Raw genomic sequence first — 17,694 nt, 5'->3', positions numbered from 1 at the left:
GAAACTGGATGTTGAGCAGTTAAAAACAAATAGGAACAAGAATGAGTGGAAATGAGAATGTTTAGATGAATAATTGGAGTGACAAAAAAGGATAAAATTAAGAATGAGTATATTGAGGGAAGTCTAGTGTGTCACCAATTAATGCCAAAATATGAGAGCATATATTAAGGTTGTTTAGTCATGTTCAATGTCAAGACGTTTGAAGATTCCTGGAAGGAGTAGGAAAAGAAGACCAAAAAACCCGAAGGAGGCACATTTTTAAAGCATTATAAAATTTATGTTAAAACTTAAATTATTTTATTTAAAAAGTGTATAATTTATAACATAATGGATAGACTTTTGCGAGAAACATAGATAATAATATTGTCCATGAGTTAAGTTTCTCTTGAGCACCTTTATTGCAGCCGTCCGCGTCATTACAGCTTTGCACGCAACCTCTTACGTACCTAAAAAAATTACACGTTATTTCAAGCTTGAAAATTTCGTGTGTTATACCTATTTTCATAATAGAAGCTGCCACAATGCGACATTCTGACAATTTCAGTATCAGTAGTTAAGGTTCCGCTATCTAAGGCACATCCACGAACAACAATTGCGTCTTCGGTATCATCTACAACAACAAAAATTATTAAGTACTTATAAATCTGGGAGTATGGGGTATGGACAACAAAAATGAAGAATCTTAACAAATTAGAAGCGTTCGAGTTGTGGTGTTACCCAGTGGCGGCCCGTGAGGTAGTGCCATAGAGCCATGGCACTACCTTGCTAACTATGCAGAAACATATTTTTTATCTTAAAAACATCTTAATGCCTGTTAATTTTTTTTGTGATTATTTATCTTTATTTTCATAAATAATATAAAATCTGGCAACTGTGTAGCGTAATGCAAATCTATCCACCGACTCTGGCCACCCACAGCTGACCGGATAAGAGATGAAGATCCCGGTGCCGAAAGTCATAGTGGCTCGCCAGAAAAGAGAAAGATTTTATGAGCATCCTATGTAAGTGACAGAGATAGAGCGGTATTGCACTTTTAATACACGTTTAAATGGGACTCTTCGTGCCAGGCTCGAAATCTCGAAAAGGAAGTTAGTAGATCTTAAGATACAATGTTTTAGATCTATTTCTAGTTTCTTTACGCGTTCGCTTGCCGCTATTGTGTTTATTATCTACTACTGTATTGTATATTTGTGTTTATACTCTACTATATTTTTGAATTTGTAAAATTATTAGTGCGTCGTGGCCCTGGGTGTCGTAGGTATATAAATAATATTTTGATTATTTTCTACGTTTAATTTATTTATTGACAATGAATCAAATTAGTATATTAAAAAACTCTTTTGGTGGTAAAAAAAAAGTAGATACATACACTGCGGTGCAAAAAAATCAATCCACTAAAAATTTGGTCATTTTTGATGTTTCGAATTTCCTAAACCTGTTGTCCGATTTAAGTGATTTTTTACCACGTTACAGCCTTATTCATTGACAATATCGTTGTAATAATATTGTTGCTAGACAGTCAAACTGTCATTTTATACCGGGTGTACGAATCAAACTATGTTTTTTTCTCAAAGTTCGCATCAACCTGTGGATTATTCTAGCATTTATAAAATACTAATTTAAAACCCAACTATAGCCTCAGGATTTCTTAACATTTTGTCTTTCGATTTGGATAATAAAAAAGTTAGGTACTTTAACAACTGGCCATGTTCGTCATCAGAACAGGGTGTTTCTAAATAAGTGCGACAAACTTTAAGGGGTAATTTTACATAAGAAAATAATGACAATTTGCTTTATAATCATATGTCCGCAAACGCTTCGTTTCCGAGATACGGGATGTTCAATTTTTTTTTACAACCTGACGATTTATTTATTGCTATAAAACCAGTTGAGATATGCAAATCAAATTTGGTGGGTTTTAAGACGTAGTTATTGCACATTTTTTGACATACAATTAAGAATTTAATATTCACCATTGGAGCGCAAACGAGTATTATAACCGATAATATTACCCGTACGCACGCGCCAATGGTGAATATACAATTTTTAATTATATGTTAAAAAATGTGCAATAATTACGTCTTAAAACTCACCAAATTTCATTTGCATATCTTCACTGGTTTTAAAGCAATAAATAAATAGTCAGTTTGTAAAAAAAATTGAACATCCAGTATTTCGGAAACGAAGCGTTTGCGGACATGATTATAAAACAAATTGTCATTATTTTCTCATGTAAAATTATCCCTTAAATTTTGTCGCACTTATTTAGAAAACACCCTGTACTGATGACGAACATGGCCAGTTGTTAAAGTACCTAACTTTTTTATTATCCAACCTAAGCGAATAAATCGAAAGACAAAATGTTAAAAAAACCTAAGGCTATAGTTGGGTTTTAATTTCAGTATTTTATAAATGATAGAATAATCCACAGGGTGATGCGAACTTTGAGAAAAAGCACAGTTTGATTCGTACACCTGGCATGCAATGACAGTTTGACTGTCTAATAGCAATAATATTATTACAGCGATATTGCCAATGAATAAGGCTATAACGTGGTAAAGAATCGCTTAAATCGGACAACAGGTTTAGGAAATTCGAAACATCAAAAATGACCAAATTTCTAGTGGATCGATTTTTTTGCACCGCAGTGTAGATACATTTATAAGATAAAAAGGACATCTTGGATATTAAAGCACCCTAATATGTCTGTGTAAGATATTGGCATTGGAGCGACCCGGTCCGGCCGTCATATGTAACACCGTTGCCGTATCCTCTATTTTTTCATACGATCACGTTACAATTTTTTGTGATATTATATTTGTGTGTGAAATGTATCATTTTTGTGTATTTTAGGTATGTTCTAATATGTAATGTATATATAGGGTTTTACTTGATTATTTTAAATCATTGTGACGTTTAACTTGCTAGAAACCTTGTAATATTGTGTAATGTGTTAAAAGTAAGTAGTTTTGAAACACCAATTAAGTAAAGTTTATTATGTTGTTGTTTTCACCAATTTTGAAAAAATGTGAAAACATTGAATTGTACACGTCCGTCTGTCTGTCCGTCCGTCTTGTCTGTCTGTTTGCAAACTCAACTCTTCCGTCATTATACCAGGTAGAATGACAAATTAGGTGTCAAATGAAAGCTTATCCAAGGATAGTACTAAAGGTGAGAAATTTAACCTAGGCTGTCTGTCCGTCGGTCTGTCCGACCGCGTATATGATTCCTTCGTCACTATACCAGGTAGAACAACAAATGAGGTGCCAAATGAAAGCTTATAATCCAAAGATGGTACTAAAGGTGAGAAATTTAACCTAGGCTGTCTGTCCGTCTGTCTATACCAGGTATAACAAATGACACCTCATTTGTCATTCTACCTGGTATAGTGACGGAGGAGTTATATTCGCGGTCAGACAGACAGACGGACAGACAACCTAGGTCTAATTTCTCACCTTTAGTACTATCCTTGGATTATAAGCTTTAATTTGACATCTCATTTGTCATTATACGTAGTATAATGACGGAGAAGTAAATATTATTATTCTATTATTCTTGTAGGTACATTTAACATTGATTGAAATTATGAAAGAAATATATAGAAAACAGCATGGCAACACCGCGACGCACAAACATAAAAATTCAGCATCATTCAGCTGTGCCGGCTGTGCGTTACAAAGGGTGCTTTAATATCCAAGATGTCCGATAAAAATATCTGCACCTATTTTTTTTTTAATTTCTATTTTATATCCTTTTTGACAATATCGTGAAACCGTCACTAAAAATTTAGGCAGCTGCCCGGATTCTGGCTCTACCTTTCTAAAGTTATACGAGCCGCCACTGGTGTTACCGTCGCATGCTCAGAATCCTGTGGACAGTACATATTATATTCAACGAATGTGTGCTGGAGGCCATGCACAAAGAGGGAGAATTGATTAACATTATAAAAATGAGAAAGATTCAATACTTCAGTCATATAATGAAGAGACATAAATATCGCCAACTCCGGTTGATCATTCAGAGCAAAATGGAAGGAAAACGCTACGTTGGAAGAAAACAATTGTCATGGCTGCGTAACATTAGACAATGGACAGGTCGAACGGTCGAAGAATTGTTTCATATATCTGCCGACCGAGAAACATTTCATCAGCTTGTTAATACAACGATAGCCAACGCTTGAAAACAAGCACGGCACACATAGAAGAAGAAGAAGATAAATCTGGGAAGAACAAGTGAAGGACCGGGAAAAGTGGAAGAATTTAGTCAAGACTATCGAAGACTAGGACCTCTAAGGCCTGTATATGCAGTGTGTCACATTTAAGATGAAGACCTAAGATACCTACTCAACTAAAATTTAAATTTTAAACGCAGCCTGCGAATCTACAAACAGGGTATTTTTTTGATATTTTGCTTCGCGTTAGAGAAATCGGAAAAAGTTATTTAAAAAAGTTGTTGCAAATATTATTCTAACCCCACATACTAAATTTCATGACAAAATTCGCACTTTTAGTTTTTTCATTGTTTGTAGTCGGGACCCTAAAATGGGCTGTCCCGAGATGGAAGTTTGTGACGTCACAATTTTCGACTTAAAGGTCGCTTATCTCGAAGATGGTTCGAGGTATTGAAATGCTGTTTTCAGATTTGGATTCAGGAGATAGGACTACATACATATCCATCGGTAGATCGGCTCCAAGTATTACAGGGATGGGTAACGCACAAAGGAAGTAAGAGACTTTTTTGCCACCTTACAAGCACCGTTTTATGAGAATAATTTTAGTTCGAATTTTGTCATGAAGTTTGGTATGTGGGGTTAGAATATTATGTGGATCAACTTTTTCAAATAACTTTTTCCGATAGCTGTAACGCGAAGCAAAATATCGAAAATTTACTCTGTGAAGTCGCAGTAGGCTGCGTTTAAAATGTAAATTTCAACTGGGTATCTTAAAAAATAGCTTTTAATACTTAAACATCAAAATGAGCACCAGATATATCCTAAAGTTCATTCAAGTATACGCACCTACTACAGGCCATTCAGATGAAGAAGTCCAAATATTCTACGACCAAATATCCTGTGCAATCAAGGAAAATCCTGGCCACTTCTTAATAATAGGCGGTGATTTCAACGCCAAAATAGGTACCAAGGAAGACCCCTCTGAAATAATATTGGGAAATTTTGGAAGCGAAGGCAGAAATGATAGAGGCAAACAACTGTTAACTTTTCTTTTGGAAAACAATCTCTATCAAATGAACAGCTTCTTTAAAAAGAAAAAACACAGAAGATGGACCTGGGAAAGTCCAGATGGAAAAACAAGGAACGAAATCGACTATTTCTTAACAAATAAAAAAGAATTATTTAAAGACGTAAATGTGTTAAACCAGTTCAGCACAAGCAGTGATCACAGGTTAGTAAGAGCTAAAATAACGATATCGATCGAAAAGGAAAGACTCAAAATGATAAATAAGAAACACCCAAAGAAATGGGTAAAACCAACTAATATTCAGGAGTTCGAAAAATATATTAATGATACATTGAAAGATACAACAACAACAGACATTAATATACTGAACAAGCAAATAATCACCACAATACAACAGGCTCAAACTAAATACTGTCCAACAAACCAAAAAGATGAAAAACTAAGTCAACCTACTAAAACCCTTATAGAACTAAGACGACAGATGAAAGGAGATACAAGTTCCAGCAAAGAAGCGCTAAATCAAATAAATAAGACTATCACAAAGTCAATAAGAAAAGACATAAGAAACTACAATGTAGAAAAAACAAAACAAGCAATAGAGCAAAATAAGAACATGAAAGTTTTGAAGAACGTAAGCGTACAAAAAGGAAAAATAGAAATCAACAAACTAAGAAACAGAACTGGAAAAGAAACTACAAACAGAGATGAAATATTAACAATAGTCGAAGAGTTCTACACAGAGTTATACAAATCAAGAAAAAAAGATGACAATGCGCAACCTCCAATTACAGTAAAAACTGGAGTATTAAATCAAGGATCGGATTTAATGCCCGATATAACAAAATCAGAAATCAAAGAGCCTCTGAAGAAAATGAAAAATAATCGAACCCCAGGTGAAGATGGAATAGTATCAGAAGCACTAAAAATTGGAGGAAATATACTACTTGAAAAAATTAAACAACTTTTCAATATCTGCCTTCACAACGCCAATATTCCAACAGACTGGAACAACGCTACTATGATTCTATTACACAAAGCAGGAGACAAAGCCAATTTAGAGAATTACAGACCGATTAGCCTCCTCAGCCATTTATATAAGTTATTTACGCGAATAATAGTTAAGAGAATGGAAAGAAAGTTAGAGACTTATCAACCAAGAGAACAGGCAGGATTCCGAAAAAATTACGGAACAAATGACCATCTACAAAGTATAAAAACCCTGATAGAGAAAGTAGTGGAATACAATAAACCCCTAGTTCTAGTTTTTATCGATTTTCATAAAGCCTTTGATACAGTTGAACTTAGCAAAATATTACAGGCGCTTAAAGAATGCAGGCTAGATTATAGGTATACAAAATTATTACACAAAATATACTTACAGGCAACAACCACTGTCAGATTACATACTAACAGTAATCGCATAAAAATAGAACGGGGGGTTAGACAAAGAGACCCAATGTCACCTAAACTTTTTAATACGGTCTTAGAACATGCTTTCAAGAGTTTGGATTGGATGACAAAGGGAATAAAAATAGATGGAGAATACCTAAACAACTTACGTTTCGCCGATGATATAGTCATAGTAGCTGAGGATCTAGGTATGGCAAGAGAGATGGTACAAGAACTCGTTGTAGCTACAGAAAATGTTGGTTTAAATATAAACATCTCAAAAACAAAAATAATGACAAATTTGGTACCCAACCAGAACATCAGTATTGGTGGGAAGGAAATAGAACTCGTAGATAGATATAAATACCTGGGACATGAAATTACGATTGGCAGGGATAACCAGACTCATGAGCTGAAGAGAAGAATCGGTCTTGGGTGGGCAGCATTTGGAAAACTGAGAGAAACTTTTAAAAGTGAGTTACCCACATGTCTAAAGAGAAAGGTATTCGATCAGTGCGTCCTCCCAGTCTTGACGTACGGATCAGAAACACTTACCTTAACTAAAGCCTCGGCTACCAAACTAAGAGTCACGCAGAGAAGAATGGAGCGGTCAATGTTAGGAATAACTCTGCGAGACAAAATCAGAAACGAAGAAATCAGGAGAAGAACAAAGGTAACTGACGTCATCGAGAGGATAGCCAGGTTGAAGTGGAGATGGGCAGGACACGTAGCCAGAATGACAGATGGGCGATGGACGAAGAGGTTATTGGAATGGAGGCCAAGAGAAGACAAGAGAAGCGTCGGTCGACCGCCTACAAGATGGACTGACGACTTAAGAAAGGTAAATAAAAACTGGATGAGGGCGGCGCAGGATAGATGGGGTTGGAAACGAGGGGAGGAGGCCTATGTTCAGCAGTGGACTTTTGAGGCTGGATGATGATGATCTTAAAAAATTTGAACATTTAACCAGTATAACTGTGCAAAACTTCAAATCTGTAGTTATTTTGATAAAGGGCTGCCTTCACTTTAAATGCGACACACTGTATAAATAAATTTTGTTTACAAACATATCCAATTTGTGAAATACTCGGTATGGAATCCCTACCAGGCAATTACGTTTTTTTTATGGCATGGACTTTATGTCATTCGGCCAGTCACAACATGAGTATTAGTGTCATGTGCAGTGCTGTTTTATGTACTGGGCGCTTGGGGCGGGCGCCCAGGGGCCCGGGCCCCGGAGGGGCCCATAGGGACTTGTTCCTTTTACTAATAAAAAAGTAAAGTCCTCTAAATAATTTACGTATTTTCCAAAATAGAAAAAAAAAGACGACGAAATACCTGCGTTTTCGAAATGGCCTGATTTTAAGACTGATGACTTTATAAAAACTGTGAACTTTTAAACAAAAAAGTGATTCCTTAGAACATTGTAAAAAAATGTTTGAAGATGGAGAAAAAGCTTATTATAGAAGATTAATAATAAAAGCAACTTTTATAGAGGAAAACCCAATCGAGGCAAAGAAAAGAGAGATTTGCTAATATACGACGCAAGTGTTAAAGCTGTTTATTGTTACCCGTGCAAATTATTTTCATTTGAAAAAATAGTTTAACTGAGTTTGGGTGGACCCACTGGAAACATTTCAATATTTTGCTTAAATCTCAGGAAGGAAGTAAATTTTATCTGAAGTCTATGGTTACATGAATAACAAGATCATCATTGATTGGGGTTATAGACGCTGCCTTGAAAGAGCAAGGCAGCGCAATGCGAAGCTGACTATTGGATAAACGTCCTAAGAAGAGTTGTTGTCACTACTAAATGACTTGCTTCTCAAGGACTAGCTTTCCGTTGATGCAATGAGGATTTAACGAGTCATCATAAAGGAAATAACTTAAGTTGCCTTGTAGACTAGGCTAAATTAGACTACTTCTTAGCTGAGCATTTACAACGAAATGCGAATAAATGAAAAGGTTCAGTTAGCTATCTGTCTTACCAAATTTGCAATGAATTCTTGGAAGTAATGAAATCAAAGCTTGTAGAAACTTTTGACGCTGTAAATGCTTTAGTTAAAAACTAAGGATCTATCAAACTTATTTTTTCCAGTTAAGCAATAACAGAGACGAAAAATTAGCAATTAAAAATGAAGCAAGACACTGCAGAATAAAATCTTTGAGACAGCTCTATTGACACTGATTTGGACAAAAACTTTGGAACGAGTTAATGCAAAAGCAAGACGTGAACGTAAAGAAACTGTGGACTTAAATGACATCTATTTTGAGATTTGTTGGAGACGTAAGAAATATGTCAAGCGAAGTTGAACTAGAAGCCAAAAATATTTTGTTGTTCTGAAGCTATTTCCTTGTGGCATTTTTATAATTAAGTATTTTCTATGGGAAATAAGCCACAATTTTACTAAAAAATGAATTTATTAACGTTTCGAAGCCCAAATCGGGTTTCGTTGTCAAAATACAAAATACTACTAAAATAAACAAAAATTTTGTTGCTAAGTAAAAAAATTCTTCCAATAATTTATTTAATCTGACTCATTTATATTGGCAATTCAGACGTATATTATACATTTTAAAGTAGAAGACTTTAAAATGATATCGCCAATATTTATGAGTTGCGTTCCTGGGACGACTTTACTAAAAGATAGTTCATTCGATTACATGAAATCAATCCCAACTCAAGAATATCCGTCGCAAAAAAAATCATAGCATGTGATCTGTCTTTAAAAAGACAACCAAATGCAACGATGACAGTAAAATTCTCGCGTTAGAGATTCCATAGTAAATCACGAGGGAAAACCAGGAAAAAACCTCGTGATACTATCCCCACATCGTAAGTCTTTGGTCTTACATTTAATTTACCTTCAAAAAACTAATACCAAATTCTGACTTTAATATGTTTAAATTATAAATAATATTAATAATACATAGATATGCAATAAGTAATACTAAAATATGTTTCTCTGGTTTTCCCTCGTGATTTACTATGGAATCTCTAACGCGAGAATTTTACTGTCATCGTTGCATTTGGTTGTCTTTTTAAAGACAGATCACATGCTATGATTTTTTTTGCGACGGATATTCTTGAGTTGGGATTGATTTCATATAATCGAATGAACTATCTTTTAGTAAAGTCGTCCCAGGAACGCAACTCATAAATATTGGCGATATCATTTTAAAGTCTTCTACTTTAAAATGTCTGAATTGCCAATATAAATGAGTCAGATTAAATAAATTATTAGAAGAATTTTTTTACTTAGTAACAACATTTTTGTTTATTTTAGTAGTATTCTTTTTCTCATGATCATCTTTCAGTGCGTCACAGTTTTTCGATTTCTTTCTAACGCATTAAATTGTATGTGACAGAAAAAAGGCACGTCGGTGATTAGTTTGGTAATTATTCTAGTTCTGTTATTATTCTAGTTGTCGATAGATGGCGCCATAATAAAAAAATATTTTTTTTTAATTAGATAATAATATTACAAATATAATCTGCATAATTTATAAGACTATACAAATCAATGAAAATACCATTTTATAAATGCAAGAATCACATTTGATTTGTTTTTATTCCAAATTGAAAATAAAATGTGACAACTGTCTAATTTAACTAAAATGTCATGTTAGAATAAATGTCATAAATGTGTATTATCACGGACTTACCCTTTTTCCTATCATTTGTTACGCACTGAAAAATGATCATGAAAAGGACAATATTTTGTATTTTGACAACGAAACCCGATTTGGGCTTCGAAACGTTAATAAATTCATTTTTTAGTAAAATTGTGGCTTATTTCCCATAGAAAATACTTAATTACAAAAATATTTTTTTGCGAAGACGAGGATATATGCTACAAAGATGTTACGTCAGCTGTTAGATGATTTTCTACGCTAGATAAAGAAGCAGTTAAGATGTCAATTAATACTTTGTATGTGAAATATAAAAAAATATATTGATGAAACCAAAGAGAACTTGCATAATGAAATTACCCATTCTATAACATTATGCCAAAAGTTGCATAAACATTTATAAAATTTGGTGTCATCCAGGACGTAAAGGTTGTAAAGGCAACATTTCCCAATATTTTACCTTTACTGCAAGTTTATTTCACGATACGAACTTCTAATTCATCAGGCGAGCGGTCTTTTTCGGCTTTAAAAAGAATAAAAATATATTTGACGCCAAATTTGGGTCAAGAAAATCTAGACGCATATCACTATTGTATTATAGAAAATGAAGACCTGGAGCAACTGAATTGTGATAGTATTATCTGACAGATTGCTAATGCCTAGTCAAGCAAAAAAGTGATCTAATTTTTGTCATAATATGTATTTTTTAGAATACATTTTTTTGTTTGTCATGTGTTGTTTTGTGTAACTTTCTGTTTTTTTTTATACATTTTTAAATGTATTTTTTGGAATATTTTTTACGTTTGCTATTCTTCTTGTTTGCTAAAAATTGTGTATGGATTTTACGGGTATAAATACATGAATGTGTTTTCTTGTAAAAAAATCTGACAACGAATAGCAATTTAAGGGGCCCCTAAATATTCAGCGCCCAGGGCCCGAAGTTAGGTTAAACCGGCACTGGTCATGTGTAGTGTGTATGTTGAGTAATAAGTGTCTTGTTACTTTGCAAAGTCGACGTCATTGTCTTTGCAAAGAGACGCTAATAATTGTATCCGAACGTCTGCAATTACGAACGCAGGCAATTACGTTAGTTTATGTTGCTGTTTAATACTGTAAAGCATAAATTTGTTTTTATGAAACAAAAAACGTTTAAATTTGAAATAATATTGATTCACCCTATAAGCACTACGCCAAATGTTAGGCAACCAGTCTCTCGCTCGATAACAATAGCGGCAAGTTTGAGTTGACCCAGATAGTTTAAAAGCAGCAGTGTTATTACTATAACGAGTAATATCTAAATAAAAAAATAACAACCTTTGTATAAAACTTTTACCAGTGTATAAATAAAGTTCTTACCAAATATTCCGGCTATTTTTATACAAGAAGTAGCAGGAAACAGTCCATCTCGTCCTTTTTTACCGCCCATGCAAGGCGATTGATAAATATCATTCGTGAAGTTGTGATGAAAAGGGTCTTCACAAGGTACAAAATCGTTGTTTACTGATATACATTTAAAACAGTCAATGGAATATACTTAAAATAACAGTAGAATTAATAATTTCATACACATTTTTTAATATCAACTTACCAAACGCAGTGTGTAGCAAATGAAAAGCCAGGAGTAACTTTATCATCTCGAGTTTTCAAGATGCATGTATGCAGTGTACATACAATGCGCGTTGTTAGTAGCAACAACTTTATTACAAAGAGTATTTTAAACAAGGATCAATATTTTTCCTGGAAAATAGAGCAAGAGTTGCATAGACTTCTACGTTAGAGACATAGAGTCACTAAATTAGAAGAAATCGGTTGGCTGGCTCGGCTGGCTGTAAACGCTAATCAGTACAAGGCCTCGAATACGAATATGACAGTGACAGATTTACATAACCTATTGATTTAATATTTTTTGAATAACTTCTTTAGTTATTAAAAGAATAAAAGAAATGAGTTTAATAAGAAACGTAAGATCAGTGCATAGGTCCTTAGTGTATAAATTAACTGTTTTCTGTTTTAGGTGTTGTTACAAAATTTAAAACTTCAACAAAATGTATCTCGAGGTATACAGACCAGTGTAGTTTGCCACAAAACGCAGTCAGGAAAATACAAGATCACACCGAGAAGAGATTTTCCGCTAACGTATGAAATGGCTAATCCCCCCTGGCAAATAGCTCACAGAAAATCTTGGAACTCGTGGAATACTTGTATGTATTTAATGTTATTGTTTAACTTTAATTTTCTTTCTTTCTTGACTGGTTTTACAACATGGGTGAGTCTTTGTCGTATCCGCTATGAATGACCCTCCATCTTCTACGAACTTATACTTCCATGTCACATTGTTGTACACCAATCTTAGATAAATCGGCTTCAACATCATCCTTCCATCTTGGAATTGGAGTCCATGGAAGAGATGGAAGTCCATGTTTCACTTCCATATGTAACAACTGGGTGAATAATTGACATGTACAGACTTAATTTAGATTGTCTTTTTAACAGACTACTTTTGTTTCCTACTTGAGTTGTGAAAACACCTCCCTCTCACCTCTCTTCTAGAATGATTGACTGCATGTAAATCATCAGCAAAGGCCAACAATAGTTTTGATCCTCGATTTGCAAATCCCCCTGTCAACTCAGACAGGGGGATTTGATCAACTTTATTGATTTTTATTCACTCTAATGTAAAAGTGAAGTCACAGCGGTGTCCAGATTGTACTCTTTCCTTAAATCTCTCTTGTTTCCCAAGCGTTGTATAAAATTATCTTCTTCTTCTTCTTTAGGTGCCGTGTCTGTATTCAGACGTTGGCCGTCATCATGTTTACAATTTCCTGAAATCTCTCTCTATCGGCTGCTGTGCGAAATAATTCTTCTACTGTGCAGTCACACTATTGTCTAATATTACGCAGCCATGAAAGTTTCTTTCGACCAATCCATCTCTTTCCCTCCACTTTTCCTTGTATTATAAGGTGAAGCAGCTGGTATTTAGGTCCTCTAATTATATGGCCAAAGTATTCTGTTTTTCTCCTCTTTATGATGCTTATGAGCAGATGTTCCGAATTCATCATTTGAAGAACATCTTCATTGGAAGTGTGTGAAACCCACGATATCTTTAGGATTCGTGGATAGCACCACAATTCGAATGCTTCTATTTTGTTTAGCATTGTGGTTTTTAACGTCCATGTCTCACAACCATACAATAGGATAGACCACACATAACATTTCAGCACCTTCTTTCGAATATTCATTGACAGGTTTCTATTACATAAAACTGGTTTCCAGGTCATAAAAGCCTTCAGTGATATTTTGATCCTAGTTATTATCTCTTCATCAGAGTCACAATTTACATTTAACCAGCTGCCAAGGTACTTGAAATGATTTACCCGTTCTAACTCCTCTCCATCAAGAGAAAGCTGACCTTGATCTATATTAATCTTTCCAACTACCATCCACTTTGTTTTTGAAATGTTGATTTTAAGGCCTCTCTGATAGCTTGCTTCACTGACTAGATTTAGTAGTGTCTGAAGATCTTGTAAATTTTCAGCAAGAATGGCTGTATCGTCAGCGTATCTAATATTGTTGATTACTTCTCCGCCTAGCCTTACTCCCTCTTGTCTGTCATCCAAAGCCTCCCTAAAGATTTCTTCAGAGTACAGATTAAAAAGGGTGGGTGATAAAACACAACCTTGTCGTACTCCACGTTTTATCGGCAGTTTTTCAGTACGACTGTCTCCAATTTGGATAGAGGCTACTTGATTGTAATATAAGTATTTCAGCAGTCTTATATCGTAGTGGTCAAGTCCTGCTGCCTTCAGGCAATCGAAAAGTGTATCATGTTGTACTCGGTCGAATGCCTTCTCGACGTCGATGAAACAAACATAAACGTTCTTTCGGAATTCACAACATTTTTGTAATATAACGCGCATACAAAATAGTGCTTCTCTAGTTCCTAGACCATTTCTAAATCCAAATTGCTTATTACCCATTCTAGTTTCGCACAGAAGGAATACTCGGTTTTGTATAATACGTAAAAGTATCTTAAGTGTGTGACCCATCAAACTGATTAGTCTAAAATCGCTGCATTTGGTGGGCCTGCTTTTCTTTGGTAATGTTATAAACAGTGACTCCAACCAATCATCTGGTATTTTTCCTTCGTTGTAAATTTTGTTAAAGAAAGTAGTCAAGTAGGTAATGTTTACCTCATCCAAAAGTTTAAGTAGCTCAACAGGGATTTGATCTGGTCCAGGTGCTTTATTGTTTTTGGCTTGTTGTATTGCTTTTATGACTTCTGACTTCAGTATACTGGGACCTCTGTCTAATTGGTTGTCACAGGTAGTATTTGGAGCATTTTCTCGAGAAGCATCGTCAAAAAGGTCACTGATGTGTCTCTCCCATTCTTTGCACTGTTGTTCGTGATCACAAATTTTTCCGTCTGCGGTTTTAAGTATGTGAGCATTTTTCTGTTTTCTAATTCCGGAGGTATATTTGTTTCTTGTGGAGGTTGAAACTGTCATGCTTTTTTTGGAGGTCTTCTATTTCTTTACATGAATTCTCGAGCCAGGATTCTTTGGCCTGTTTAATTTTTCTTTTTATGAGTTTGTTAATTTCACGGTATTTGATAATATTTCTATTTTTGTATTTTCGTCGAACTTCCATCAAGTCTAGAATTTCTTGGTTCATCCATTCATTTTTTGCCAACATTGTAGGTGTTTTTAAATATTCCCTTACGTCCTCTAAAATCGAGTTTTGAATATCGTACCAACATTCGTTAATAGTTCTGTTTTCGTTTGGTATATTTGATATTCTGTGCATTTTACTATTTATCTGCTGTGCTATGTGTTCGCGCGTTTGGATGTTTTCAAATTCAAATTCAAATTCAAAATATCTTTTATTAAAAAAATTGTAAACAACACACTTACAGCAAATTGTCACAATTGAATAATAAGTGTCTAATATACATACAAAATTACAATTACAAATACTATGAGTTAAAAGTTAAAATGTGTGATTTAAAAACTCATACACAGAATATGGTTCTAAATCCAATAAAATGCTTTTTATTTCAGTTCTAAATATATTAAAATTCTGTTGCAATTTAATTCTAACAGGCAATTTGTTAAAAAATTTTATACACGAATATGTAGGTCCTCTCTCTGTTGCGACTAGCCTATGTATAGGAAAATTGAGCCCTATATACCTAGTGGGTATGCTGTGTTTTGGCTCAGAATGTGTAAACCTATCCCTATTCTTGAACAGGAACAGTAAACACTCATATATATAAAGCCCTGCCACAGTTAATAATCTTAACTCCTTAAATTTTCCCCTACAGGTCCTTCGAGCTTTTATCTTGAGCATTGTTCTTATTGCTCTCTTCTGAGCAATGAATACTCTATCAACATCAGTTCCTCCGCCCCAGAAAATAATACCATATCTGAGCACTGAGTAGATGTTTGCAAAATAAACTGTCTTAAGGTGTTGTAAATTCAAATACTTTGACATTACTCATAATGAATAACATGCCATGTTGATTCTCTTGCGAACAACACACAGATGCTCTGACCAATTTAGATGTTGATCTATGTAAATACCCAAGAATTTTGTATTTGTTGATAATACAACAGTTTGATCATCCAACTCAATCTCCTCTGGAATTATCTCATTATTTTGCTTTGTGTGAAAACAAACACAGTTAGTCTTCTCAGTATTTAAAACCAATTTATTTTTTAAGAACCAATTCTTAGCTGTTTTTAAGTGATCTGAAGAAATACTCAGAAGATCCTCAAACGTTGATGCTAATGTTAATAAGTTTGCATCATCTGCAAAATTCACAAGGTGAGACTCACTGCTCAGTATTTCGCTACCAAGATTGTTAATGTAGAAAACAAAAAGAAGTGGTCCCATGACACTGCCCTGAGCAATACCAAGTTGTAAATTCCCTTCTTCTGAAGAAAACTGTTGTCCTTCTCGAGTTATAATAACTTTTTGTCGTCTGTCAGTGAGGTAATCTCTTATCCAGTCCCGAGCAGGGCCACGAATTCCATATCTTTCTAGTTTATTGATCAAAATATGATGATCTATGCTGTCAAACGCTTTTGATAAGTCCAGGAACATTCCCAAGGAAATCTCCCCGTTCTCCCATCCATTCAAAATCTTATCCACGAATTCGTATGTAGCTGTTTCAACAGACCTTCCCTTGAGATATCCATGTTGTGATTCAGCAATTAGGTGGTCATCATTGAAAAAGGCTATAAGTCTTGTGCACATTGCTATTTCGAAAATTTTTGAGAATGTCGGTAGTAAACTGATGGGTCTATAATTTTCCAATTTGGTTTTATCTCCCTTTTTATGTAAAGGTTTCACTAGAGCTAACTTTAGTTGGTTAGGGAAAATACCATACTTAAAAGAGTTATTAATAATGTGGCACAATGGTTCTGCAATCTCTTCTTCACAATGTTTCAACAGATTCGCTGAGATCCCATCATAACCTGCACTTTTTTTATTTTTTAGCTTTGAGATGATATTAAGAATTTCAGAAATAGTTACTGGTATAAGAAAAAAAGATTTGGTGTTATATGGAATACTGCATGAAAAAGTGGCTTGAGGTTGAGTTTTTATTAAATTAGGACCTGCATGAAGTACAAATTTGTTAAAGTTATTACAAATATCCTCAGGCTTACCACTAATATTCGAAGTTTGATCGACATATTCTGTAACTGTACCATTAATTTCCCTAACAATCTGCCAAACGCATTTTGATTTGCTTTCACTGTTATTTATACGCTCTTCATAATGAGCACTTCTTGCATCGCTCAGGAGACGATTGTATTCCTGCTTCTTTGTTTTGTAAGCCTCACTATAGACCCTGTCAGACCTACTAAGCACTAGAAGGATGTCTAGCTCATTCTTACATGCAGCAACCTGCTGATTAGGTTTTAGTATTTTTTTTGCCGTACATTTTTGCTGAACTGAGACTATAGGAAAGCAATAATCAAAGGTAGACCCAACAATACTGACAAAAGCATCCCATTGCTCATTTACCAGTGATTCAGGGGTAAAAAACACTGAGTCCCATTTTTGACTAAAAAGCATAGACTTGAAGTTATTTTTATTTGTAATTGAAAAAATTCTTTTTTTAACTTTTTTGAGTTTTCCACTTATTTGCAAAGTAAAGGACACCTTCTGGGCAGTATGGTCAGACATATGAGTGCCCACCACCTCTGCATCAAAAACGTTTATATTAGTGTAAATATTGTCAATACAACTTTGAGAAGTCCTACTTACCCGTGTATATTCTAAAATAGAAGGAGCAAAATTAAAAGACTGCAACAATTCACTGAAATCTTTAGCATTACTGTCCTTAACATTCATTATATCTAAATTAAAATCTCCAGCAATAAAACATGTGCATTGCTCATTTAGTAGTATATTTAGAACTGACTCAAGTTTTACTAAAAAGTCATGAACAGGTTTTGTGCTTGTTCTG

General features: G+C 34.5%; 2 protein-coding genes across 2 annotated transcripts in view; one reads left to right on the top strand and one right to left on the bottom strand.

Annotated features, from left to right (window-relative positions):
* Window positions 1-286: 286 nt before the first annotated feature.
* On the bottom strand, window positions 287-12,078 carry LOC126886760 (uncharacterized). The gene is made up of 4 exons (XM_050653785.1): window positions 11,809-12,078; window positions 11,577-11,753; window positions 496-610; window positions 287-446 (listed from the first exon to the last, which is right to left on the bottom strand). Exons 1-4 carry the CDS (start codon window positions 11,852-11,854, stop codon window positions 302-304), a joined length of 483 nt encoding a protein of 160 aa, XP_050509742.1. The 5' UTR covers window positions 11,855-12,078; the 3' UTR covers window positions 287-301.
* Window positions 12,033-17,694, top strand: part of LOC126886759 (28S ribosomal protein S24, mitochondrial) — a 20,628-nt gene continuing 14,966 nt past the window's right edge. Inside the window, exons 1-2 of the mRNA XM_050653784.1 lie at window positions 12,033-12,181; window positions 12,235-12,421. Coding sequence (XP_050509741.1) covers window positions 12,164-12,181; window positions 12,235-12,421 — 205 coding nt within the window. The 5' untranslated portion in view covers window positions 12,033-12,163. The remainder of the gene's footprint in view (window positions 12,182-12,234; window positions 12,422-17,694) is intronic.

The sequence above is a fragment of the Diabrotica virgifera genome, chromosome 6, assembly GCF_917563875.1.
Source record: "Diabrotica virgifera virgifera chromosome 6, PGI_DIABVI_V3a".
NCBI classification, from domain to species: domain Eukaryota; kingdom Metazoa; phylum Arthropoda; class Insecta; order Coleoptera; family Chrysomelidae; genus Diabrotica; species Diabrotica virgifera.
The sequence above is the reverse complement of the archived record's forward strand: the minus strand, read 5'-3'. Positions and strand labels throughout refer to the sequence as shown.

What these genes read in the sequence shown, in the direction of transcription:
- LOC126886760 (XM_050653785.1), bottom strand. Translation starts at nt 11,854, where the DNA reads ATGATAAAGTTACTCCTGGCTTTTCATTTGCTACACACTGCGTTTG. An exon ending in TTTGCTACACACTGCGTTTG is followed by an intron (nt 11,754 to 11,808) that starts GTAAGTTGATAT and finishes TGTTATTTTAAG; the next exon opens with TATATTCCATTGACTGTTTT. An exon ending in AGCTTCTATTATGAAAATAG is followed by an intron (nt 447 to 495) that starts GTATAACACACG and finishes TAATTTTTTTAG; the next exon opens with GTACGTAAGAGGTTGCGTGC.